The sequence below is a fragment of the Siphateles boraxobius genome, unplaced genomic scaffold, assembly GCF_051911475.1.
Source record: "Siphateles boraxobius isolate OS27281-9 unplaced genomic scaffold, OSU_SipBor_1 65, whole genome shotgun sequence".
In the NCBI taxonomy this organism is placed as follows: domain Eukaryota; kingdom Metazoa; phylum Chordata; class Actinopteri; order Cypriniformes; family Leuciscidae; genus Siphateles; species Siphateles boraxobius.
In genome coordinates this window covers 23,183,929-23,209,009 of record NW_027509192.1, presented here as the reverse complement: position 1 = coordinate 23,209,009, position 25,081 = coordinate 23,183,929, and the positions used below count along the sequence as shown (strand labels likewise).

The window sequence follows — 25,081 nt, the reverse complement described above, 5'->3', positions numbered from 1 at the left end:
AGCTATAGAACAAGGGAAATATGAAACTGGAGAAAAATAAGTTGTTTTTTGAGTCACTTGCTCTGCCTTGTTTTAAATGAGCAGCTCATTCAGATGAGTTTTTACTAAATCCTCCTGCACATGCCGAAAACATATAATTTAAGAATAAGGATAAACAAATATGACGATTTACATTTGTATTTACGTGATATTATGTATCAGCTTATGAAAAGGCTATATATTTATTATTAATAGTACTACATTTATATTATCTTAATGACAGATCACTGCTGGCCAGAAATGAGAGTCAGAGAGAGACTCAGAGCCTCGGATGATGTCCGTGTGCTTCAAGCTAACCAAAACAACATCTATATGAAAGCCTCCTCACGGCCCTCACTGATGCTGATTTCATTAAAGTCTCTTTCAGACTGTTGGCTGAACACACAAATGAGGCGTTCAGGCTTTTATCAACTTTATCAATTAAGCTATCCATCAAATTTACATAAGGCTTTCCCCCGTGGCTGATGCTCTCGCCTTGGATTTGATCTGACGAAGGCAAAATAAACATTTTCTCTCGCGTATTTTAGTCTCCGATGAAAGCTCAGAACCTCTGCTTGGTGTTCACTTTGTTTTGACTGCGCCAAACTATTTTACCACTCCAGTTTTTAACCAAATGTTAGAGAAGAAAACACACGCATGATGGGCTTGTGGACGCGCACAGACGCCGACCGGGTAGGTTGAGTCTATAAGGTTCTCATGTGTTATTTAAGATCGCCGCGCCGCTCGAGCAAAAGCATAACTCATTGCTGAAATCAAAGACAGCTTTTGGAAGACTGCAGATCCGATCAGAGAGAAATGGCAGAAACCGCCCCAGCACCCGCTGCTGCCGCCCCGGCCAAAGCGCCCAAGAAGAAGTCCGCTGCGAAAGCAAAGAAAGCAGGTCCAGGCGTCGGTGAACTCATCGTCAAAGCTGTGTCCGCATCCAAGGAGAGGAGCGGCGTGTCCCTCGCCGCGCTGAAGAAAGCGCTCGCTGCGGGCGGCTACGATGTGGAGAAGAACAACTCCCGCGTCAAGATCGCCATCAAGAGCCTGGTGACTAAAGGCACACTGGTGCAGGTCAAAGGGACCGGCGCCTCTGGCTCATTCAAGGTCAACAAGCAGCAAGCCGAGACCAAGAAGAAAGCCGCTTCTAAAGCGAAGAAGCCCGCGGCCAAGAAACCCGCTGCTGCCAAGAAGCCCAAGAGCGCAGCGGTGAAGAAGCCCGCCGCCAAGAAATCACCTAAGAAGGCCAAGAAACCTGCTGCCAAAGCCGCAAAGAAGGCGACGAAGAGCCCCAAGAAGGCAAAGAAGCCAGCAGTAGCTAAGAAAGCAGCCAAGAGCCCTAAGAAGGCAAAGACTGTTAAACCTAAAGCTGCAAAACCTAAAGCCGCCAAGCCTAAAAAGGCAGCGCCCAAAAAGAAATAAAGTCCAGTTTTTACTTCAACGGCTCTTTTAAGAGCCACCCACTAACTCTGAAGAAGAGCAAATCTCGTTTATATCATTGATTTGAGTTAATTTTGAAAGCAAATAGATGAGACGTGACTTTTGACCTCTTTGACTCATGCAATCTGAACAAACAATTCAAAACACCCAGGTTTGAAGAAAAAAAACTTTTACGAGATTTATTGTAAATGGCCGAAAAAGCTTAAGAGAGTTCAGACAGTGATGATGAGTCTAAATGTGTTGTACAACAGTACAGGCACACACTACACTATGCTGAAGAATTGTGACAATACAAAAAATCTACATCCAACCAATATGGGCAGTTATAAAACTCCAATATTACAATAGGAACATACTGTACAGTATCAGACGGTCATTGTGCCCAGAATATACAGTGTGTTAAAGGTGTATTATTTTTGGTAGTAACAGCGTACAGTATCCTTTTTTGTACTTAAAATTGTATAATTTAAAATTAACATTTCTATAGCTTCATCTCCTCTGTATTAAAGGTCGTTACGTGTGCATAATAATCCCCGCCACAAAAGGGGTTGGGCTTTGGAGGGAAGTTCAATGATTGGTTTGAATTTTTACAGACTATAAACCAATGGGCGATTGGCACTCTCGTTTAAAAAAGTGTGTAGTCATTCCCGAAATCATTCAATTTACAGTCACTGAGGTTGTTGAAGTTACTAATCGATTGCAAGAAGTAAAGATGAGCGGAAGAGGCAAAACCGGCGGTAAAGCCCGAGCAAAGGCTAAGACTCGCTCCTCTAGGGCGGGACTGCAGTTCCCCGTCGGCCGTGTTCACAGGCTTCTGCGCAAAGGAAACTACGCCGAGCGCGTCGGTGCCGGAGCTCCTGTTTATCTGGCGGCTGTGCTCGAGTACCTCACCGCTGAGATCCTGGAGTTGGCTGGAAACGCCGCTCGGGACAACAAGAAGACTCGCATCATCCCCCGTCACTTGCAGTTAGCGGTGCGCAACGACGAGGAACTCAACAAACTTCTGGGCCGAGTGACCATCGCTCAGGGCGGTGTGCTGCCCAACATCCAGGCCGTGCTGCTGCCCAAGAAGACCGAGAAACCCGCCAAATCCAAATAAACCGATTGAAGACTTGGTTATCAAAACAACGGCTCTTTTAAGAGCCACCAATTTTTTCTGATAGAGAGCGTTTTTCCCTGTTAATATGTACCAACACCATAAACGCTTTTGGTTCAGGTGGAAAATGACATCAAACGACAAGTGTATAATTGTCTTTCTCCACTATTAACGTTACAGTTGACGTCGTGAAACTTAGAAGCACATGATGCTCCCCTAATGTGTGTTTACCACCCAATCCATATCCCCTAATCTTAAAAAATTGTTGCCTGCCAAACTCTGAAAAATCATTAAATATTTCAGTACATTTTCTGAAATTGAAGTCGATATACATAGGCTTCAGAGTAAAAGAAATTGGTCGATGTTATGTCTTATGCCCTTTCGCAGCAGTTGATCTATGGAAAGATGGATATACAAGGCGAATAAAAATCCTAGTGTGTCTCGCTGCAGTGGCTTTATTCAGACTGTAATGTGATTTTATTCTAATCCGAGATCTGCACAACCACTGGGAATTAAGACGAGTATTTCAGAACAAATAAATACAACATTGTGAATAAAAAGGCGCGCAAAGTAGTCAACGAAACAAAACAGTTCGAGCGGGAATTGGAACTTGTTTGAAAAGAGGAAACGCGCAGTCATTGGCTGGGACTCATGCGAAAACGTCACGTATTAGCCAGTGACACCGTGATCTCGTGGCGGTTTAATGCTTTAAAAGCGGGCGAGAAACATGGAGCTGTATTTTCTGCACAAGTGAAGGAGGACAGAGAGAAAAGACCGCAGCGATGGCAAGAACCAAGCAGACTGCTCGTAAATCCACCGGTGGTAAAGCCCCGAGGAAGCAGCTCGCTACTAAAGCAGCCCGTAAGAGCGCTCCGGCCACCGGCGGCGTCAAGAAGCCTCACCGCTACCGGCCCGGGACCGTGGCGCTGCGGGAGATCCGTCGTTATCAGAAGTCCACCGAGCTGCTGATCCGCAAACTGCCCTTCCAGCGGCTGGTGAGAGAAATCGCTCAGGACTTCAAGACGGACCTGCGCTTCCAGAGCTCCGCTGTCATGGCCCTGCAGGAGTCCAGTGAGGCTTATTTGGTCGGTCTGTTTGAGGACACCAATCTGTGCGCCATCCACGCCAAGAGGGTCACCATCATGCCCAAAGATATTCAGCTGGCCCGCCGCATCCGCGGAGAGCGCGCTTAAACCCGCGTCTGATTCATCCCACAACGGCTCTTTTAAGAGCCACTTAAGTTTAAACTGAATGAGGGAATTTCCAATGTAATGCTGAAAAAAAAAACTAAAAGCTGGGTTTTGGTTTCAGTACGTTCCTGGTCTGAATAACCAACAGCAGGTAAAAGGCGCGATCATTTAAATCATGTTTTATTTCAAGAAAAGATGGGGCACTGCGTGATTACAGTGTCGGAGGTAAATATACGTAGATTATAAAGCGTTTTAAATGTTCTCATTTAAGCGCATGTTATCACTTAAAGAAACCCAGTCTACGCGGTAATCATGTGGGAGAGGAGATCGTACTGTATGTCTACTGATGCTTCAATATTTAATGAGTGATTATAATCAAGATATTAATATTTTTCCTTCTAAGTATCACGTGAGTTGAAGGACTTCTCTAGGCTTATGAGATTTTACTTTGTTATAGAAGTTACCAGTGTAATTACTGAAATGTTCATCATGTATTCTCTAATGTCTGTATTAAACACCTGAGAGGTGACTGAAAGGGTCTGGCCGCTGCCAGGTATGCATCCAAGTGCACCAAATGTTTGTTCATTTAGCCCAGCTTCCAGAAATTATATATGGACTCGTTTTGTGTTTGAGAAAGGTCTTCAATATACACTTGCTTTTCTAGGGTATCCTGACATCTATGGTCACAGGGGTCATTAAAGTCTATAGTTTAAGGCACAATTTCTTTGTTAAATCCTTAAGTAAGGGGATTTACATTCAAAGACCCAGAACCAGATATGAAGACCCAGAGTCAGAATTATAATAAATTAAAGAAAAGTTTTACTGAAGATAGTTTGCAGTTTCACCAGCAGAAGTCAGACTCTCACAGGAGTTTGTAAACCGCCCCGCTTACAGTTACAAAGATCACCGCAGTTTTACCATTTCCAAGGTCTAAGCTACGTCATTGCGTACAGGTTGAATGATTCTCATTGGCTAAGAAATAGATAAACACAGTAATTTTCCACACATATACAGATAGACTGAAGCATATCTTCATCGATTATGCAGCTGAAGTTAGGCACGTCATGACCTTCCAGGTCACAGATTTGGGTTGCTGGGCGCCAGCCTGTCCCGAATAAAAACTCAGTCAATCTCCATTAATGCCAGTGGTTCCTTATTATATTCATGGTGCTGGACATTCAGACTTTGCGGAAAGTAGTATATTAATCTTACTTTTCTTCAGTGGTTAAAAAAAACAATGAGCTGCTAATATTAGTTGTGAACATTGTCTTAAGATGCTAAAAAAGAAAGTTGTCATATGTCGTTCATGCTGATATTTAACACATTTTGAAACGTCTGTATGCTGGGACATGGCCACTTGGGTAAGAAAAAAAGTTGATCCACAATATTTCCACAATCTATGTAATCTGAGTTTAAAAATATCACAAATGTTGATTATCACATGTTATACTGATGTTATTCTATTTTGATGACTATATCTCTGCATTTTTCAAGGGTCCGATTCCGGAATCCACTGCCGCTTCAATGTATAAACGTATCTTTTTGAGTGATTTATAATCAAGTTATTAATCAATAATCATTTTTTTTTCCTTCTACAAATTAAATTATTTGAAATACTTCTTCAAGCGTATATTAAAGCTTTTATGTTACATTTCATCTTAAATCACTAGAGAATAACAATGAAATTGTCTGTACCTCTCACTGTGGGAAAAAAACCCATCAAGGTCTTTGGGTCTTTAACTGTAAAATTCCTCTACATTTTCAACTTTATTTTCTTGCAGGGCAGGAAAGGGGTTGTCAACCATTCTGCAGAGTTCAGCTAAAAAGTGACATGAAAGGATGTTTTGCTGATCATTTTCCAGTCTTGTCTTGGTTAAACTGTATGCAGTCAGTAAAGACAGTATGAGGAGTATCAAACATAATCCTGCATTTTAGCATTGCAGTTTTAATACAATAACTTTGTCTGTGTCTCCATCATAGACTGTCTCCATTGTTCGTGTTTCCTTATTTCCCATTACTAAAAATGTAAAAAAAAATATATATATATATATATATATATATATATATATAAAAAGATATATAATAAAAATATATATATTTAATATTGTGATATGTTGTCTTGTGTTCCTCTTCGTTTACTTTGGTGAGCTTGTAGAAAATCACTTTTCATTATCAACCAGTACTTCAGTAAAATATATTATCTTTGTGAAATTAATTTCACAAATTTTGATATGAAACAAAGTTAAGGGTTGGGATTAAATCACATGTGCTTTGGCAAGTTTAGTGCTTTAGGTTGGGGTCATGTGATGCGGTGGTGGTTTCTGTCAGGTCCTGTAAGCAAATGTAAAAGTCTTCCATGTGAGACATATACAATATCTGTTCGTTTCGTTGTTTCCGTTGATCGGCTGAAATAATCAGAGCTAAACATGTCTGGAAGAGGCAAAGGCGGTAAAGGACTCGGGAAAGGAGGCGCTAAGCGTCATCGTAAGGTTTTGCGCGATAATATCCAGGGAATCACCAAACCCGCCATTCGTCGTCTTGCTCGCCGCGGTGGCGTCAAGCGCATCTCCGGTCTGATCTACGAGGAGACCCGCGGAGTGTTGAAGGTGTTTCTGGAGAACGTGATCCGCGATGCCGTCACCTACACCGAGCACGCCAAGAGAAAGACCGTCACCGCCATGGATGTTGTGTACGCGCTGAAGAGACAGGGACGCACCCTGTACGGTTTCGGGGGATAAACGCCTGAAACCAGGAGAAACTATAAACCCAACGGCTCTTTTAAGAGCCACACACACTGCCGCATAAAGAGTCAATGTCAACCAACAAAAAAACAATTGTACATTTTTTTTTCTTCCGGGTTGAACTTCAATTAACTCGTAAATAATTTCTCGCTGAAATAAATCGGGGCCATCAACATTCCTCCTCTCTGAACTGATATCACAAATTAAACCATTTGTTTTTGTATTACACTTTAATCAATTAAACGAATACTGTTTTACGAAACTAACCAAATAGTAATGTACCACAGTTAGCAGAAGTGTAAATGCAGAAACGAAAATATTATATATTGTGCACAGACGGCCAAATGGGCTTGTATTGACTTTTTAGGTATTTTAAACATTTTAACACCATCTTTTCAAGATTCAATGAAGTTTCGAGGATAAACTATTTTAAAGGGTGTCTGACCTATTGGTCTCTTTTTTCCCAAACTCCCTCAAAGTGTTTATAAGGGGTTAAAATTACATGATGATACACTGCTTATTTTCTCCAAAACATTTAATAAAAGAGCGGGAAACGAAATAAATGAAACTTGGGGGGAAGGTGTCGTTCAAACCGGCGTTGTTGACAAAAATATTATTTAACGGTTCTGGTTCAAACGCAGAGCGGTGGGCGGGGCTATTATTTATCCGCCTGTGATTGGCCCTTGTTCGTCTCTTGATGCTTTGAGTTGTCCAATGAAGTACAGTTTATGGGTTTGGCCTATGAAAACAGACAATCAGAAGATTCCCTATGCCTTTGAAAATTAACATAGGGCAGTGAATAAATACCTTTGTATCGCACTGAAACTTACATTAAGTCGACAGCTTTAAGATCTCGTATCATCATGCCTGAACCAGCAAAGTCAGCGCCTAAGAAGGGCTCAAAAAAAGCCGTCACCAAGACCGCCGTTAAAGGAGGAAAGAAGCGCAGAAAGTCCAGGAAGGAGAGCTACGCAATCTACGTCTATAAAGTCCTGAAGCAGGTTCACCCTGACACCGGCATCTCCTCCAAAGCGATGGGCATCATGAACTCTTTCGTCAACGACATCTTCGAGCGCATCGCCGGTGAGTCGTCTCGCCTCGCGCACTACAACAAGCGCTCCACCATCACTTCTAGAGAGATCCAGACCGCCGTGCGTCTGCTGCTGCCCGGAGAGCTGGCCAAACACGCCGTGTCCGAGGGCACAAAGGCCGTCACCAAATACACCAGCTCTAAGTGAGGCGTGCCTGACTTCAACTACCCCAAAGGCTCTTTTAAGAGCCACCCATTTTCTCATATAAAGAGCTTGTGTTTTTTTATCTAACGTTACAGCTTTCAACCAATGAGGATTGATGAATCTGCTAATATAAACTATGAACATTATCTCAGTTTTTTTTTAGAAGAATTGTGGATAACTTTCTTAATACTTTTCCAATTGGGTGCCATTCATTTAAAAGTGAAACCGTGAGCATGTTTTTTTTTATTCCTTGCTCATTATGTAAATGGAAAACTACCACAGCAATTCCCAACTAATGTAAATCTCATACAACAACATACCACAACTGTAATCCTTTACATTTTAAAGCTCACAAGTGTATTTTTATTTTTCAACAACAGGTGTTCATGCCTTGCATACCAATAAACCAATGCATATAAGATATCACTGTTTATTCTACAGTTTGTTTTCAGACCTCAAATAATGCAAAGAAATCAAGTTTATATATATTTTTTTGGTGATCAAAATCTTGTCTTTAGATATACTGTATGTCATGTCCTAGGTGTAATTTGTCTTATTTTATATATTTGAACGTCATGTCAGGCCACTAGGTGTCAGTAGTTGTCGTTTTTCTGCCTTCTGTGCAGGTAAAGCCAGGTGAGGGTGCTCACCTCTGCTGAGACTGCTCGGCTGGAATTGGTCTTCAAGGAGAAGAGTGTATAAAGCCTCACTGATCTCCATTGAAGCAAGGCTTGTTTTCTGCTTGTTTGCTTTGTTTGTTGTTGATGCACATTGCTGCTGCTGTTCTGTTGTAAATTATTACAGAGCATATTTGACATATCCAGTTAGTTGCTTACCTGTTGTGATTTATCACACCTGTTGTGATTTATTACTCGTTTTATTTATTTTGGTTGTTAAAAGCTTGTGGTGTTACATTGATTTAGACAGCTTTTATTTGCTGAACCCATTTGTTAAATTGTTGATCTGACGTTTCTCTTGTAAATATTGTAAATAGACCAAACGTGGAAGTTCAGGCAAGAATTTAAAAAACTAATTCTATATTAGTACTCAATTCAAGCGTGAATAAATGTAAGCGTAAATATCAACGTTATGAAATTAAGTACAATTACTAAACTTTTCTGATACTGGTGTTCACATCATGCACTGCGCCTTGAATAATTAATGAGGTTTCACCGTCTCCAGCTGTATTTTATCATTGCTTTTGTTGTTAGGATTAGTAACCTGACATTGGACTTTATTTTCCACTCAAAACGATCCATCAAATGTTACCATCATTGTGTATTGTCAAGTATTGAGGTCTTCTGCGCTCACATGACGCGCAACTCCTTATATCTATTGTATTAATAACTTAGATGTTTCTAAGTAAAGCATATGCTAAAAAAGTGTGGTTTAATCCAATGTTATATTGTTCGAGTGAAATGTATTGCAAAGGAAACTTCAACTGAATCGATATTACTCAGCCTTACACTAGCCAAGTTAAAAATGAATTATTTTATTTGTTACATTTAAGTTAGTTAAGTAGAGTTTCCTCAATTTCTAAATGTGAAATTTACTTAAAAAATATTCATGCAAAAACTTGCCAAAGAAAAATTAAGTAAATTTTACTTATTGTTTTTTGCAGTGTATATTTGTTACTCCAATAAACCTTGTTGTACCATATTTCTTTTGTTTTTGGTGTAACTTTTGGAGGAAATTTTTGTTTTTGCTTTAGTTATCGTCAACTTTAATGTTGCTTCCCCTATCCGAGACTGTGGAACATAACAATATAACAAAATAACATCAATTCAAACGAGCAGACAGGACAAAGGGGGAGGAACATACATATTATGAATAATTTAGTAATCTTAAAATAAAAATGTAAACAACAAAAGACTAATGTTTTAACTCCAAAAAAGTTAAGAAATCAATATTCTGTGGTATAACCTTGGTTTCTATCACAGCTTTCATGCATATTTGCATGGTGCATCAAACAAATTCATAAGGGAAATAAATAAATAAAAATAAGCTCCAGCGGATATACTTTGGACATTCCAGTTCAACCGATTGCAAGAGTTGCATGAGAAGTGGGTAATAAGAGTAATAATATTAGGCTCTGTCCCATATGGCTCACTTTTTTTATTTTATTAATAACAACTTGTGTCTATATCTGATTTAAACCTTTTCAAAAAAGCTTTAGCAGCTTCAAATTTATGTAATAATTTGAATGAAATTTCTCTAACCTTGTTATAGTTATGTATTTCAACGGCAGAGTCCATACATTTTTCCAATCAATATGTTCAAACAAATTCTTCCAATATGAAGCCACTTTAGAATTGTTACAAGCTCCTTTTGAAAGATAGATCTAATTCTATTATTTATGATGTGCCAAAAAGCGTGATCTAACAGACTCCCTTAGAAGCATAACAGCTCCTCTAGGGATAGCGTCCAATTACAATGGAAAATTCCTTGGGAGTTACTGGGAAATTGAATTTACATAAAAATTCTTCATGAATTTAAAGTAAAACCACCTGAAAAACCTTCTGTAACCGGGAAACAGTCAAAAAAAATAATCCAACCAATTACTAAAAAACAAAGATCAGATATTCACAATTTCCCCCACAGTACTAAAGGTGTGACAATTCATCGACCCCCGAAATACACACACCTCAGCCTACAGGCCTTGATCACTATCAGCCCCTCTGTGCCTTTAGGAACTCCAAATGGTCATTGGGGAAAACAGAAAAGCAAATGTCTTTCAAATATCTTGGATTATTTTCAATCCTACAAGGACCTGCAGCTAGAAACGACCTAGAAACTAGAAAGTGTCAGCAGAGATTGTGTCGAGTAGACTTTCATCGAAGGCCTCATCGACATGACAGCCATCGGCACTGATCCTCAACGAACCCGTATCCATACCGGTGTGACTCTGATATTAAACCAGTTGGAACTGGATAATACTCTGATTGTTCCAAACCAATCTTGACTTCTGACCTGTAATGCTACCTGCATCATAATCATACACTGTCCGTTCATTGGCCAGAGGAGAACTGGCCCCCGACTGAGCCTGCAGTTCTGCCAAGGTTTTTTTCTCCATTCTGTCACCTGATGGATTTTTGTTTCCTTGCCACTGTCACCTTTTTCCACCTTTGTTGCCATTGGCTTGGCTTGCTTAGTTGAGGACATAAAATTTAACATTTAATTTAATATTCAACAACAATATTGATCTGCCTGCATTGACATTATTATACAATAACTGAACTGAGCTGGACTATGTCATCACGGTTTACTCCAGAGTGGCTATATATATATATATATATATATATATATATATATATATAGAGTGAATTAAATGAATTAAAAAAAATTAAAAACAAAAATGAAGCATCACTGAATTTACTTAAGCTGGATTATGACGCTATTTTCCTCTGGAAACAAACTTTTTTGCATTATTTTCCTGTTATCACTGTAAAGCTGCTTTTAAACAATCTGTATTGAAAAAGCGCTATAGAAATAAATGTGACTTGACTTGTACTCTAATTAATGACCCTAACTAGGGGAGCAATATCAGCATGACCCTGAAAGTATGTATGAGGGTCAAGGCCTATTACGTTGTATTTTACAAGACAGATTTATATTCTCTACCAAACCCAAAGGAATGGAGGCCTCAGTAAGTGGCCAATGGCATTCAACCTTATAACTTGAATTCTTATATTCAAGGGGCTCAGAAAAAACAAAACAAAACAAAAAAACTTAGGCCTTGCTGCTAGCTACTACACACCATGCTATAATGGGCGGAGGCCTGAGCACACTGCTTTTTACTCTCAGGAGAGAAAGATCTGACAACGCCCATAAATATCTGCATGGGAGGCTTTTTGAAGGTAGCCTGCTACCTCTGCTGCTATCTACCCTGTTACACCACTAGCATTTACACCTAATGCAAAAGGCGGGCATTGGCCAGACTTTTCGTATCATAAGGCCAACCTGTTTTAGTGAAGATGGGTCAAAATGGAGGACTTTAGAAATAATGATGCAGAGGCTCACGCTCGGCTCTCTAATTGGATGTCATACAACGGAAGAAAACATACAACAACAGCCTGGACTACCAGTTACGTTAGTGCAAGTAAATTCTGCATTTTACAATGCTATAACTGCCTACATGTGCCGGAGTCAAGCTATTATTCGAGCGATCTGTGACAATTCCCGTGTGCAGCGGCGGTATCAACCGTACATGGAGCGGCGGTTTTGGGTTAAGCCGGGAAGAACCAGTGCATGGTGGGATAATTTTATCAATGAAGTTGTGGTTCCTGAGTAATGGTGCGAAAACTTTCGAATGTCCAGATCGGCACTTATCAACCTGAGCGGAATCTGAGGAATAGTCAATCTGTTTCCTGTTTACACCGGCACGCGCATGTCCAGTGAATGGTGAATGGTCACGTGATCCGCGTTTTCAGTCGTTTTAATGTGGACGGAGATCAATTCAAATACGCAGCTAAACGCTGGTGTGGACGGAGATTGTATTCGTTTTAATTCTCTGTTTCTAAACTAAAACGCAGTAGTGTGGATGGGGCCTAAATCAGAGGAGGCCTAAGGTTATGCATAGCCTACCTATGTATGGGAACTTCAGGGACCTATTTTTACTCCTATAAAAACCCTACCTAACACACCCCTTAAAACTTTCTAACTGGGAACTGAGGTCTAATGTTCAACCTTACTAAAAACTCTCATAAAGGGAGGAGACCTACAGAGCTCAACCTGCTGTCCGTAGAGCGATGGCCTAAATGACATTCACAAAATGGATGCCTATCACCATAAAGATCCAAGATGGCGCCGCGGATGGCTGCCTCGGTGTGGAGCTCTCCAGCTATTGTGTTGTTTTTGTTCGTTTGTTCTGCGTTTAGTCATTCTTTTCCTATCAGTTTCACCAAAGACGAACTACTGGACATTAGGAAACACACACCAGAAACCTTTTCTACAGTTTTTGATTATTCTGACGTTTTGCTGGACATTCTCGTCGGAGGGGCAGCGTTGTTGTTCAAACGCGCGTTCAGACGCAAACGCGGGAAGCGAGCCGGCGCGCTGGTTAAACTCCGCGAGCGCGGCCTGCGCACTGCACTCCCCAGCATTCATCTCGCGAATCTCCGATCCCTTCCTAACAAAACGGATGAACTTCTTCTCCTCACCCACACTAACAAGGATTTTTTAAACTCTGCTGCTTTGTGCTTCACTGAAACCTGGCTGAGTGAAGCCATACCGGACAACGCAATACATCTGCCGGGCTTCCAGCTGTTCCGAGCGGATCGCATCGCGGGGCTAACGGGGAAAACGAGAGGTGGTGGATTGTGTTTCTACATTAACGAAAGTTGGTGTTCAGATGTAACAACACTGAAGAAGATGTGCTCTCCTAATTTAGAGGCACATTCATAAACTGTAAACCCTTCTACTCGCCTCGGGAATTTTCCTCTTTCATTCTCGTGAATGTTTACATCCCTCCAGACGCGTGCGCGAGCGCGGCGCTACAACAGCTGGCTGAACAAATATCTGAAACGGAACAAAGGTACCCAGACTCTCTTTTAATCATTCTTGGGGATTTTAACAAAGCAAATCTTTCCCGTGAACTACCAAAATACAGACAGCACGTTACATGTCCCACCAGAGACAGTAATATACTGGACCACTGTTACACCACAATAAGAAATGCATATCACTCCGTCCCACGGGCAGCTTTGGGGCTCTCTGATCACTGTTTGGTTCATCTCATACCGACCTACAGGCAGAAACTGAAATCAGCTAAACCTGGAATAAGGACTGTGAAAAGATGGACTAATGAAGCAGAGCAGAATCTACAGGCCTGCTTTGATTGCACTGATTGGACTGTTTTTGAAGCTGCTACCAATGATCTGGATGAGCTCACAGATACTGTAACATCATATATAAGTTTCTGTGAGGATACATGCATTTCTACCAGGACATTCTTATCATTCACTAATGATAAACCATGGTTTACTGGGAAACTCAAACACCTTCGTCATGCCAAAGAGGATGCTTACAGAAGTGGGGATAAAATCTTGTATAACCAGGCCAGAAACAGATTGACAAAGGAGATCAGAGTTGCTAAAAGGAACTACTCTGATAAACTGAAAAACCAGTTTTCATCCAACGACCCATCATCAGTCTGGAATGGCCTGAGGAACATTACCAACTACAAGTCACCATCCCCTCGATCTGTGGACAATCAACACCTGGCTGACGATTTAAATTCATTTTACTGCCGGTTTGAAAAGCGCTCATTCACACCACACACCCGGTCTGATCTGCACTTCACACATTCAGCATCACCTCCTGTTCTCCAATTATCACTCCCCCCTCCTGCCATCCAACCTGAGCTTAAGGTCTGTGTGGAGGACGTGAGCCGAGTCTTCAAAAAACAGAAGACTAGGAAAGCCTCAGGCCCAGACGGCATCTCATCTGCTTGTTTAAAAACCTGCGCTGACCAACTGGCCCCGGTCTTCACGCAGATCTTCAACAGATCATTGGAGCAGTGTGAAGTTCCCTGCTGCTTCAAACGCTCCACTATCATTCCTGTCCCCAAAAAACCCAAAATCACTGGACTTAATGACTACAGACCTGTCGCTCTCACGTCTGTGGTCATGAAGTCGTTTGAAAGACTGGTGCTGGCCCACCTGAAGGACATCACTGGACCCCTGCTGGATCCCTTTCAGTTTGCTTACAGAGCAAACAGGTCTGTGGATGATGCAGTCAACATGGGACTGCATTATATCCTGCAACATCTCGACAGACCAGGGACTTATGCAAGGATCCTCTTTGTGGACTTCAGTTCGGCCTTCAATACCATCATGCCTGGTCTTCTCACAGCCAAACTGACCCAGCTCTCCATACCATCCTCGATCTGTCAGTGGATCACCAGCTTCCTGACGGACCGGCAGCAGCGAGTGAGACTGGGGAAACACACATCCAAGACACTCACAATCAGCACTGGTGCTCCCCAAGGGTGCGTTCTCTCCCCACTGCTCTTCTCCCTGTACACTAATGACTGCACTTCTAAAGACCCCACTGTCAAGCTCCTGAAATTTGCAGACGACACCACTGTCATCGGTCTCATCCGAAACGGTGACGAGTCTGCTTACAGACTGGAGGTTGAACAGCTGGCTGCCTGGTGCAGTTATAACAACCTTGAGCTGAACACGCTCAAAACAGTGGAGATGATCGTGGACTTCAGGAGGAACAGCTCAGCACTCCTCCCACTCACCATCATGAACAGCACTGTGGAAGCAGTGGAGTCATTCAGGTTCCTGGGCACTATCATCTCTCAGGACCTGAAGTGGGACAATCACATTGACTCCACTGTGAAAAAGGCCCAGCAGAGACTGTACTTCCTTCGCCAGCTGAGGAAGTTCAACCTGCCACAGGATCTGCTGATTCAGTTCTACTCAGCCGTCATTGAGTCTGTCTTGTGCGCTTCCATCACTGTCTGGTTTGGTTCAGCTACCAAATCAGACATCAGGAGACTACAACGGACAGTCCGGACTGCGGAGAGGATTATTGGTGCCCCCCTGCCAAACCTCCAGGACCTGTACTCTTCCAGAGTGAGGAAGAGAGCAGGTAAAATCATCACAGACTCCACTCACCCTGGACACCACCTGTTTGAACTGTTACCGTCAAGACGGAGACTCAGATCACTGGCCACAAGAACATCTCGGCACAGGAACAGTTTCTTCCCACAGGCCATTTCCCTCCTGAACAGTTAACACTCCTCCCAAGGCATATGCCTGTAAGTGCAATACTCCCACTGTTTAGTGCAATATCCCACAACTCAGGTGATACTTATATGTAGATTTATTTATAATATTCAAAACACTGTAAATAGGTTCATAATCTGTAAATCTGAAAATGTCTATTCTGACTAAACCCAACTGTGATAGTTTTATTCTCATATATTTATATTTTTATTCTTATAATTTGTAGTATTATGTTTCATGTTGTATTTGTATATGTCCACTGGAAGCCTCAGTACCAAAACAAATTCCTTGTGTGTGCAAGCACACTTGGCAATAAAGCTCTTTCTGATTCTGATTCTGATTCTGATAAAGAGCTTGAAAGAGCGCACTTACTACCAAACCCGACGCCAGACCTACAGAAAGGTTCCAAATTGAAGGAATCACTCCTCACAGGTCCAGCGCCTCAGGGCTGATGCAAGAAGCGCCTGGGGTGTAGGAAGTGTGCAGATTCGGACGGCAGTGTTATGCACAATTTCATGCAGCCGAACTTTCCCCTCACCGTCTTGACGGATGTGCCAAAAAAGTTCAGAAGTTCACTGGTGCATCGAGAAGAAAAGCTTTCTTTCAAAATCAGTTGTATGGGGTCTACTGCAATCGAATCTGAAGAAACACAAATTAAGAACTCTGTTTCACTTTCATAACTGTATTTTTCAACATTTTGGTATCTGCATCAAATAATAGTTTGTCTGTGTCTGTTACTAAAGCCCCTTTCACACAGCGCGTTGATCCCGGGAAATTGCCGGGAAATTGCCAGAACACCTTCTGTGTGAACGCAAACACGACCCGGGATTGATGCCGGAATTGATCCCGGGTCGGGGACCTAGTAACATTGCCGGGATCAGTCCCAGAACGCGCGCGGTGTGAACAAAAGCCGTAAACAATGCCGTGTCGTAATGATGATGCTGAAGTGAAGTGAAAGCAGGCTATTGAAACGGTACGTAATGCGCTAGTTTATGATCGAATCAGAGAGAAAAAAATGCACAAGCGTGGTTTCTCCAGAGAGAAATCGCAGCTCATAAGCAAACTCGATGCGCTGAGACATTACAAGTCACATCGATGTCACGTGTCTTCACGGGATTTTTACGGGTTGTGTGTGACCGCACTCTCTGATTCCGGAAAATCACTAGCAGTGTGAACGAACCAAAATCAAACGAACCCGGGTCAAATCCCGGGTCACTTTATCCGTGTATTTTCCGGAATCTCTGTGTGAAAGGGGCTTAACTGGCTGTAAAGCCCAACCTCATAATGCATTACATTTATACAATGGACAGATACAAATATCTGTATTGAAAGTTAATACACCAACCATTTTACAAACATGTGAGAACTGATACTTTCCGTATTGCTATTTAACAACTATAAAAACTGAGAAAAAACAATTGAAGAATTTAAATCAAACAATTACCACTTAAACTGAGATAAGAAGACCATTTGATCTTCTAAATTGGCTCTCTCAAAACCTTAGATATAGGCCAGAGATGACCTTTCTGAAAACAAACTTTAGTGCATTTAAATTCACTAAAAGACTTTAAACAACAGATTGGTTACATTTAAAAAAACACAAGTGTGATAATGTGATGGCTGTAACCACTCTAGTACTTACAGTAGTCCTGTTTGGTACGGTGAGTACGGTAGTTTCCAGTCCCATTTCCCCTTTATGAACGGAGTAGAGTTCAGTTGTAATGGCGGCGCGCACGCTGAATAGACAACGCAAGATTAGGTAGCTGCGATTTTATTTCTTCAAGGTAAATCAAACATTCATTGGTTATGTTTGATGTATTTGTTTTTAAATGTGTAATATTTTGTGTAATCATAAGTATTCAAATATTTTTTGCAGACTTTAAAGGTTGTGTCAGCAATTTCAGGCCCAAAAAAGGCCCAAACATAAATGATCACATTCATCTAATCTTTCCTAACGATCCGCTAGCTGCTCGCACCATAAGCAGGCCATCAAAAAAATGCGTCTCTGTAGGTAGCTTAGGCTCTGAGATCTCTGCACACAAAAACAATTGATTTCACCCAACACTCAAAACCAAAATAAATAGTTAAGTCAAGTCAAGTCACCTTCCATTATATGGCGCTTTTAACAAAATATACTGTTTCAAAGCAGCTTTACAGTGATAATAGGACATTAAATTAAAGTAACAGAGATTGTTTTGGCTTTACAGCAGCTCTAGAATAAAGTTATTGTCCAGCTAAAGTTAGTTTTGATTGATTCACTTCCGTCACAACGATCATTAGTTATTAACTAAGGGGCCGCTAACACGACACCGTTCCAACAGAAAACTCTTAATGCGATCCGGCCGCTCATTTGCACAAAACAATGCCTGGTAGCTCGAGAACGCAAACCATGAAACAGGTTCCAAGGTACAAGCCTTGAAAAATGTATAATACAGAATTTTTTATTGCTTCCGCATAGCCACGTGAACCGTAATTATCCCGACAACGTTTTGTCAGTACAGAGGTAAAGGAAAGGAGGCCTTCACAGGATTCCCAGGAAAACTTCCCAGGATTTAGGGGAAGTGTTCCCGGTTCCGGCTGATCTAAACTATGCAGCCTAACATTGAATTATAGAAGTGTATAATGTGTTTTGTGTATGCTAAGCCAAAGAGATGTGTTTTTAGTCTAGATTTGAACTGACAGACTGTGTCTGCTTCCCGGACAATGTTAGGAAGATTTTTCCAAAGTTTTGGTGCTAAATAGGAATAGGATCTACCGCCAGTAGTCGATTTTGATATTCTAGGTATTATCAACTGGCCGGAATTTTGAGATTGCAATAGACATGTATAAAGAGTTAAACCATTTAGTGCTTTGTAAGTAATCAGCAATATTTTAAAATTTATACGATGTTTAATAGGGAGCCAATGCAGTGTTGACAGAACCGGGCTAATATGGTCATACTTCCTGGTTCTGCTAAGAACTCTAGCTGCTGCGTTTTTGACCAGCTGTAATTTGTTTATTAAGCCTGCAGGACAACCACCCATAAGAGCATTACAATAATGTAGCCTTGATGTCATGAACGCATGAACTAATTGTTCTGCATTTGTCATTGAGAGCATATGACGCCATTTAGATATATATTTTTAGATGAAAAAAATTTGGTTTTACTGATACTGTTCACGTGACTTTCAAATGAAAGATTGCTATCAAAGAGCACACCCAGGTTTCTAACCGATGACGAAGACTTGACAGAGCAGCCATCAAGTGTTTGACAGTATTCAAGGTTATTACGTGAGGAAGATTTTAGTCCAATAATTAGAATCTCTGTTTTTTCAGAATTAAGTAGTAGGAAATTACTAGTCATCAAATTTTTTATATCAGCTATGCATTCTGTTAATTTGGTGAATTGGTAAGTTTCGTCAGGGCTTGAAGAAATATAGAGCTGAGTATCATCAGCATAACAGTGAAAACTAATGCCATGCTTCCTAATGATATCTCCTAAGAGTAAGACAGAGTGAACAGCAGCAGTCCTAGTACTGAGCCTTGTGGTACGTCATACTGAACTTTTGATCAAGACATCTCTTCATTTACTGCTACAAACTGATAAAGGTCAGATTAGTATGATTTAAACCATGCTAATACAATTCCAGTAAGGCCAACATAATTTTCGAGTCTATTTAAAAGATTGTTGTGGTCAATAGTATCAAATGCAGCACTAAGATCGAGTAACACTATTAGCGAGATACAACCATGATCGGATGATAAGAGCAAATCATCTGTGACTCTAATGAAAGCAGTTTCAGTACTATGATAGGGTCTAAATCCTGACTGAAAATCCTCGCAGATACCATTTCAATCTAAAAAGTGACATAGTTGTGAGGATGCTGCCTTTTCTAGTATTTTTTACAGAAAATGTAGATTTCAGATCGGCCAGTAATTGACTAATTCTGTAGGTTCAAATTGCGATTTTTTAACTAGTGGTTTAATCATAGCCAGCTTAAAAGTTTTAGGTACGTATCCTAGTGACAAAGATGAATTAATGATATTGAGAAGAGGATCTATGACCTCTGGAAGCATCTCTTTCAATAGTTTAGTCGGTATAGGGTCTAACATACATGTTGTCGATTTAGATGATTTAACGAGTTTAGAAAATTCTTCCTCTCCTATAGCAATGAATGAATCTAATTTTTCGTCAGTGAGACTACAATACATTGTCTGATGCGTTACTGTAGTAGACGGTCACATAGTTATAATTTTTTTCCTGATATTATCAATCTTATAAGTGAAGAAGGTCATAAAGTCATTATTGTTGTGCTGCTTGCAAACATCTGGGCTTGAAACTTTATTTTTCATCAGTTTAGCAACTGTTTTGAATAAATACCTAGGGTTTTGTTTATTTTCTTCTAATAGGGTTGAAAAATAAGCAGATCTAGCAGTTTTTAAGGCCTCTCTGTATGCAATCGAGCTCTTCTTCCATTAAATGCGAAATACCTCTAGTTTTGTTTTCTTCCAGTTTCACTCCATTTTTCTGGCTGCTCTCTTTAGGGCCTGAGTGTGCTCGCTGTACCACGGCGTTGGACTATTTTCTTTGATTTTTTTTTAAAAGCAACGGAGCAACTGTGTCTAAAGTGCTGGAAAAGGGAGAGTTGGCAGCGATTTTCTTTATTTTGAGGTACATCAAACTTTCATCGGCTATGTTTGATGTAATTGTTTTAAATGTGTGATAATTATGTGTATCAAAATATTTTGTGCAGGTTGTAATGATGGTTTGTGCCTGGTTTGGAAAACGTATCAGGTTACGTATGTAACCCTGGTTCCCTGATAGGGAACGAGACGCTGCGTTTGAGACGCGGTGGGGAACGCTCTGCGTGATTACGTCGTGAAGCACGTGTAAAATCAGTCCAATGGAAGCCCGCTACGACATAGGTGACGTCATAGACCAGGAAACTATAAAGCAACCCTGAAATCAGACCGCGACAGCTTCTGAAAAACCTGAAGCAAGTCGATCAGGGCATGCAGGAAGTATGGCAGGCAAACGCAGCGTCTCGTTCCCTATCAGGGAACCAGGGTTACATACGTAACCTGAGACGTTCCCTTTCAAGGGAACTCGAGCTGCGTTTGAGACGTGGTGGGAACCCTATACCCACTACGCCATAGTGACAAATGCCCGTTCTGTGTGAGGTCCTGCGCACACTAAGAAGCAAGCAACCTCGCCCCAGGAGTGGAGAGGTCAAGGTCATAAAACCTGACAAATGTATGCGGAGAGGACCATCCTGCCGCATTACACACGTCAAGAAGGGAAACTCCCGAAATGAAGGCCATAGAGGCCGCCATACTCCGAGTAGAATGGGCCCGCACAGCCATAGGTGAAGGCTGTCCGGCCGCTTCATAAGCCAATGAAATAGCCTCGACTATCCATTTACTCATAACCTGCTTAGATGCAGGGCATCCTCTCTTGAGTGACCCAAAACAAACAAATAGTTGCTCAGATTTACGCCACAGGGCAGCTCTGTGAACGTAGGCATCTAAAGCCCGGACTGGACATAACAGGTTAAGCTGTTCCTGGTCAGGGGTATTAAAGGGTGGAGGATAGAAGGCCTGCAGCACTATTGGGCCCCCAACATTCAGTGGGACCTTAGGAATATAACCCGGCCTGTGGTAGAGAAATGCCTTCACCATACCAGGTGCAAATTCCAGACATGAAGGAGCAACCAACAAAGCATGTAAATCACCAATTCTCTTGATAGATGAGATAGCAAGGAGAAATAAAGTCTTTAGAGTGAGGAACTTTTCAGAAACCTCCTCGATGGGCTCGAAGGGAGCTAAAGCCAGACCCTCGAGTACAATGGCCAAGTCCCAAGCCGGTGCTCTAGCGTGCAGTGCAGGTCTCAACCTCAATGTACCACGGAGAAAGCGAATAATTAGAGGGTTTCTCCCAATAGAAGTACACCCCAGAGGGGTGTGGTAGGCAGATATAGCCGCCACGTAAACCTTTAGGGTGGAAGGAGATAACCTGGCCGAGAAACGGTCTTGCAGAAAATCAAGAACTGAACCAACAGGGCAGTTAACAGGATCTAACTGACGTTCAACACACCACGTGGTGAAAAGTTTCCATTTTAGCGCATACAGCCTTCTCGTGGAAGGAGCTCTGGATTGAAGAATGGTTTCTACAACATCGGTCGAAAGACCGGTCTCCCTGAGCCTGGCCCCCTCAGAGGCCAGGCCCACAGTTTCCACATCTCCGGCCGAGGGTGATATATCGTGCCCCCGGCCTGAGACAGGAGGTCCACCCTGATTGGGATCTCCAAGGGGGAGCCGTCCAGAAGAGACACCAAGTCCGAGAACCAAACTCGGGTCGGCCAATAAGGGGCTACTAGAAGCAGACGAGCCCCTTCTCGGCGAACCCTCTCCAGAACCCCCGGAAGCAAAGATATCGGGGGAAAGGCGTACAGGTGCAGCCTCGGCCACACCTGCACCATAGCATCCAGACCGAGAGGAGCTGGGTGCGTTAGAGAGAACCACATGGGACAATGGGTTGAATGTGATGATGCGAAAAGGTCTACCTGAACACGACCGAACTTCACCCACAGGAACCCCACCACTTCTGGGTGAAGTCTCCACTCCCCGGGCCTCAGCCCCTGTCTCGACAGAATATCTGCTCCCACATTCTGACGCCCCGGAATATATACCGCCTTGAGCGACAGTAACTTCCCCTGGGCCCATAGGAGGATCTGATGGGCCAATTTGCAAAGGTGACATGACCTCAGACCCCCCTGATGGTTGATATAGGAGACCACCGAAGTGTTGTCTGTGTGGACCAACACGTGATGGCCTCTCAGGTCTGGCAGGAAATATTTGAGTGCTAGAAATACCGCCATCAACTCTAAACAATTTATGTGCCAGGAACATTGATGGTCCTGCCACAGACCTTGCGCCGAGCGGCCACTCATGACCGCCCCCCATCCCGTGAAGGAAGCATCCGTCGAAAGCGTGACGCGTCGACAAGGAGCCCCCAACACTGGGCCCTGGGCGAGGAACCAAGGTTTCTTCCACAAGGCCAAGGCACGAAGGCATAGCCGCGTGACCTTGATCTTGCGGAACGGATTTCCCCCCGCTGAAAACCCCTTGGTCCTGAGCCACCACTGCAGGGGTCTCATGTACAGAAGGCCAAAAGTAATAACGTTGGACGCAGCTGCCATGAGACCCATCAGTCTCTGAAACTGTTTCACAGTGAGTGACTGGCCTAGTTTCACATTCTTTGCGGCTGTGAGAATCGCAGAAATACGAGCAGGAGACAGGCGTGCCTGCATTGTGGTCGAATCCCAAATTACACCTAGAAAATTGGTCCTCTGAGCAGGGAGGAGCACACTCTTTTTGGTGTTTAGCCGCAACCCCAAACTCTTTATGTGGGACAGAACAGCATCTCGATGCTGAACTCCCACCTGCTCTGACTGAGCTAAAATCAACCAATCGTCGATGTAATTTAATACGCGGATGCCCTGGAGTCTCAACGGAGCCAGAGCTGCATCCACGCATTTTGTAAAAGTGCGGGGAGATAAACCTAGGCCAAATGGAAGAACCCGATATTGGTATGCTTCGCCCCCGAAAGCGAACCTCAGGAACCTCCTGTGATGAGGATGGATAGATACATGGAAGTACGCGTCCTTCAAGTCTATTGTGACAAACCAGTCTTCGGACTGAATCTTTAATACAATCTGTTTGAGTGTAAGCATTCTGAACTTGGGTTTCTGAACCCTGCTGTTTAACTGGCGCAGGTCTAGAATAGGACGCAGCCCTCCATCCTTCTTTGGAACAATGAAGTAACGGCTGTAAAACCCTGACTCTCTGCTGGGAGGAGAAACCCTTTCTATAGCTCCCTTTCGAAGAAGTGTCAGTACTTCTTGCTCCATTACCAGAGCCTGCTGTGAGTCCACCACCGTGGGGAGGACTCCTTGAAATCTGGGCAGACGAGAACCAAGCTGAATTCTGTAACCCTTTTCTATTATGTGCAGGACCCATAGAGAAATATTTGGCAGAAGTTTCCACGCTGCCATAAATTCCGATAAGGGAACCAGTCTCTCGAGACTGGCCTCTGGATTTGATTGAACAACCATTTCGGTGCCCTGAAGCGGCGAACCGGCAGGGAACAACCGAACTGACCATTCTACAACCCTCATCAGAGGATTGCACGGGGACGCTGACACCTCGGCGCCCTGAAGCGGCGAACCGGCAGGGAACAACCGAACTGGCAGCGCTGCGACCCTCCTCAGAGAGTCGCACCCCAGAGGGCGCCGTTAGGAGAAACGATTTCTCAAAACCGTCCTTCTTTTTTTTTTTTTTTCATTCGACAGGACTTCTTGTCTAAGCTTTATTAGAGATGACGACAGTCCTCAGATCTTGCCTACCTCTAACTAGCTTAGTTCCTACGACCCTCCTCGGAGGATCCTAGGAAAAAGCAGGCACCTCGGCACCCTGAAACGGCGAACCGGCAGGGAGACCGAACTGACTGCTCTACGACCCTCCTCGGAGGATCGTATGGGGACGCTGACACCTCGGTGCCCTGAACGGCGAACCGGCAGGGAACAACCGAACTGGCAGCGCTGCGACCCTCCTCAGAGAGTCGCACCCCAGAGGGCGCCGAGGAGAAACGATTTCTCAAAACCATCCCTACCCCGGAGGGGACCACCCTTAGAAGCCTGATAGCCTCAGCATCAGGTCTTCTTCTTTGTACTCTATGCCAGTTTCAGGAACATAGATTGGTGAGGAAGAAACCTCTGGAACGCCGCTGAAAGGTTTAGTTTTCTTGAAAGCGGAGCGTCCAGAAGAACAGACTTTTTCATCTTTCTTTTTCTTTATTTTTATATCAGAAAAACGTATACATATAAACATATATATATATATATATATATATTCTCGAATAGAGTCAATGCTGACATCCTCACATTCATCTATGTCCTTAAATACTTAACCCACCAGTACTGCCTAATAAAATTTATTTATTATTAAAGATGGCTGGTGGGTTAACGTCGGGGTTAAAAATGATGACGCCGACTCGGGAGAGAGAAAGCTCGCAAGCGTCTCTATAATCCAAGGCACTGTCATACCATGATACTTAATACCCATAACATTACTCTAGTTAGACGTTTGGGTATTAAACACATAAAATAGAAACCGGTTTATTCCACGATCTCGACACCTCAGTGTGGAGATAGGGAAAAACCAGTAGTCCCCGACGAGGAGGCTGAGATACAGAGTTTTCCTGTTTTTTTAGATATATTTCATCTAATAAACTCTTTTTATTTTCACTCTCATAATGTTCAGCTGTCCAGTAAATATTTAACTAGCAACAGCATTAGAAAAGCCTCCTTTTAAAAGCTCCTCTTTATTCAACAGAGTTATGAGCTGCCTATTTATTGAAAAATCAAACATCTGCCTTTTTCTTAATATTTTTATTTGTTTTGTTCACTTTTTCTTAACAAAACACTAACGATACCAATTCCTCAGAACTGGAAATCGCAGCACACTGGATCTGCAGGTGAAAGCTGAGATAGGGCGGGGCCCGTCCCAACCAACCACGCTGTCAGATCTGATTTCGAACCCCAAAATGCGAGTCGCCGTCGTGTCTAGGCAACAGCGGGACCCG

The 25,081-nt window shown here is 42.6% G+C and overlaps 4 protein-coding genes and 1 pseudogene across 4 annotated transcripts; all 5 read left to right on the top strand.

Moving 5' to 3' along the window:
* The first annotated feature begins 313 nt into the window (after nt 1-313).
* LOC143720494 (histone H1 pseudogene) lies at nt 314-1,598 on the top strand (annotated as a pseudogene).
* Nucleotides 1,599-2,133: 535 nt separating this feature from the next.
* On the top strand, nt 2,134-2,611 carry LOC143721257 (histone H2A-like). Its single transcript, XM_077211548.1, has one exon. The coding sequence runs from the start codon at nt 2,174-2,176 to the stop codon at nt 2,558-2,560; it is 387 nt and encodes a 128-aa protein (XP_077067663.1). The 5' UTR covers nt 2,134-2,173; the 3' UTR covers nt 2,561-2,611.
* Nucleotides 2,612-3,317: 706 nt separating this feature from the next.
* Nucleotides 3,318-3,808, top strand: LOC143720493 (histone H3-like). The gene has a single exon (XM_077209955.1). The coding sequence runs from the start codon at nt 3,340-3,342 to the stop codon at nt 3,748-3,750; it is 411 nt and encodes a 136-aa protein (XP_077066070.1). The 5' UTR covers nt 3,318-3,339; the 3' UTR covers nt 3,751-3,808.
* Nucleotides 3,809-6,173: 2,365 nt separating this feature from the next.
* On the top strand, nt 6,174-6,485 carry LOC143721296 (histone H4). Its single transcript, XM_077211585.1, has one exon. It carries the CDS (start codon nt 6,174-6,176, stop codon nt 6,483-6,485), a length of 312 nt encoding a protein of 103 aa, XP_077067700.1.
* Nucleotides 6,486-7,339: 854 nt separating this feature from the next.
* LOC143720492 (histone H2B-like) lies at nt 7,340-7,772 on the top strand. Its single transcript, XM_077209954.1, has one exon. It carries the CDS (start codon nt 7,352-7,354, stop codon nt 7,724-7,726), a length of 375 nt encoding a protein of 124 aa, XP_077066069.1. The 5' UTR covers nt 7,340-7,351; the 3' UTR covers nt 7,727-7,772.
* The last annotated feature ends 17,309 nt before the right edge of the window (nt 7,773-25,081 follow it).

Bases quoted from the DNA above. Each gene is read 5' to 3' on its own strand.
- LOC143721257 (XM_077211548.1), top strand. From the start codon at position 2,174: ATGAGCGGAAGAGGCAAAACCGGCGGTAAAGCCCGAGCAAAGGCTAAG.
- LOC143720493 (XM_077209955.1), top strand. From the start codon at position 3,340: ATGGCAAGAACCAAGCAGACTGCTCGTAAATCCACCGGTGGTAAAGCC.
- LOC143721296 (XM_077211585.1), top strand. From the start codon at position 6,174: ATGTCTGGAAGAGGCAAAGGCGGTAAAGGACTCGGGAAAGGAGGCGCT.
- LOC143720492 (XM_077209954.1), top strand. From the start codon at position 7,352: ATGCCTGAACCAGCAAAGTCAGCGCCTAAGAAGGGCTCAAAAAAAGCC.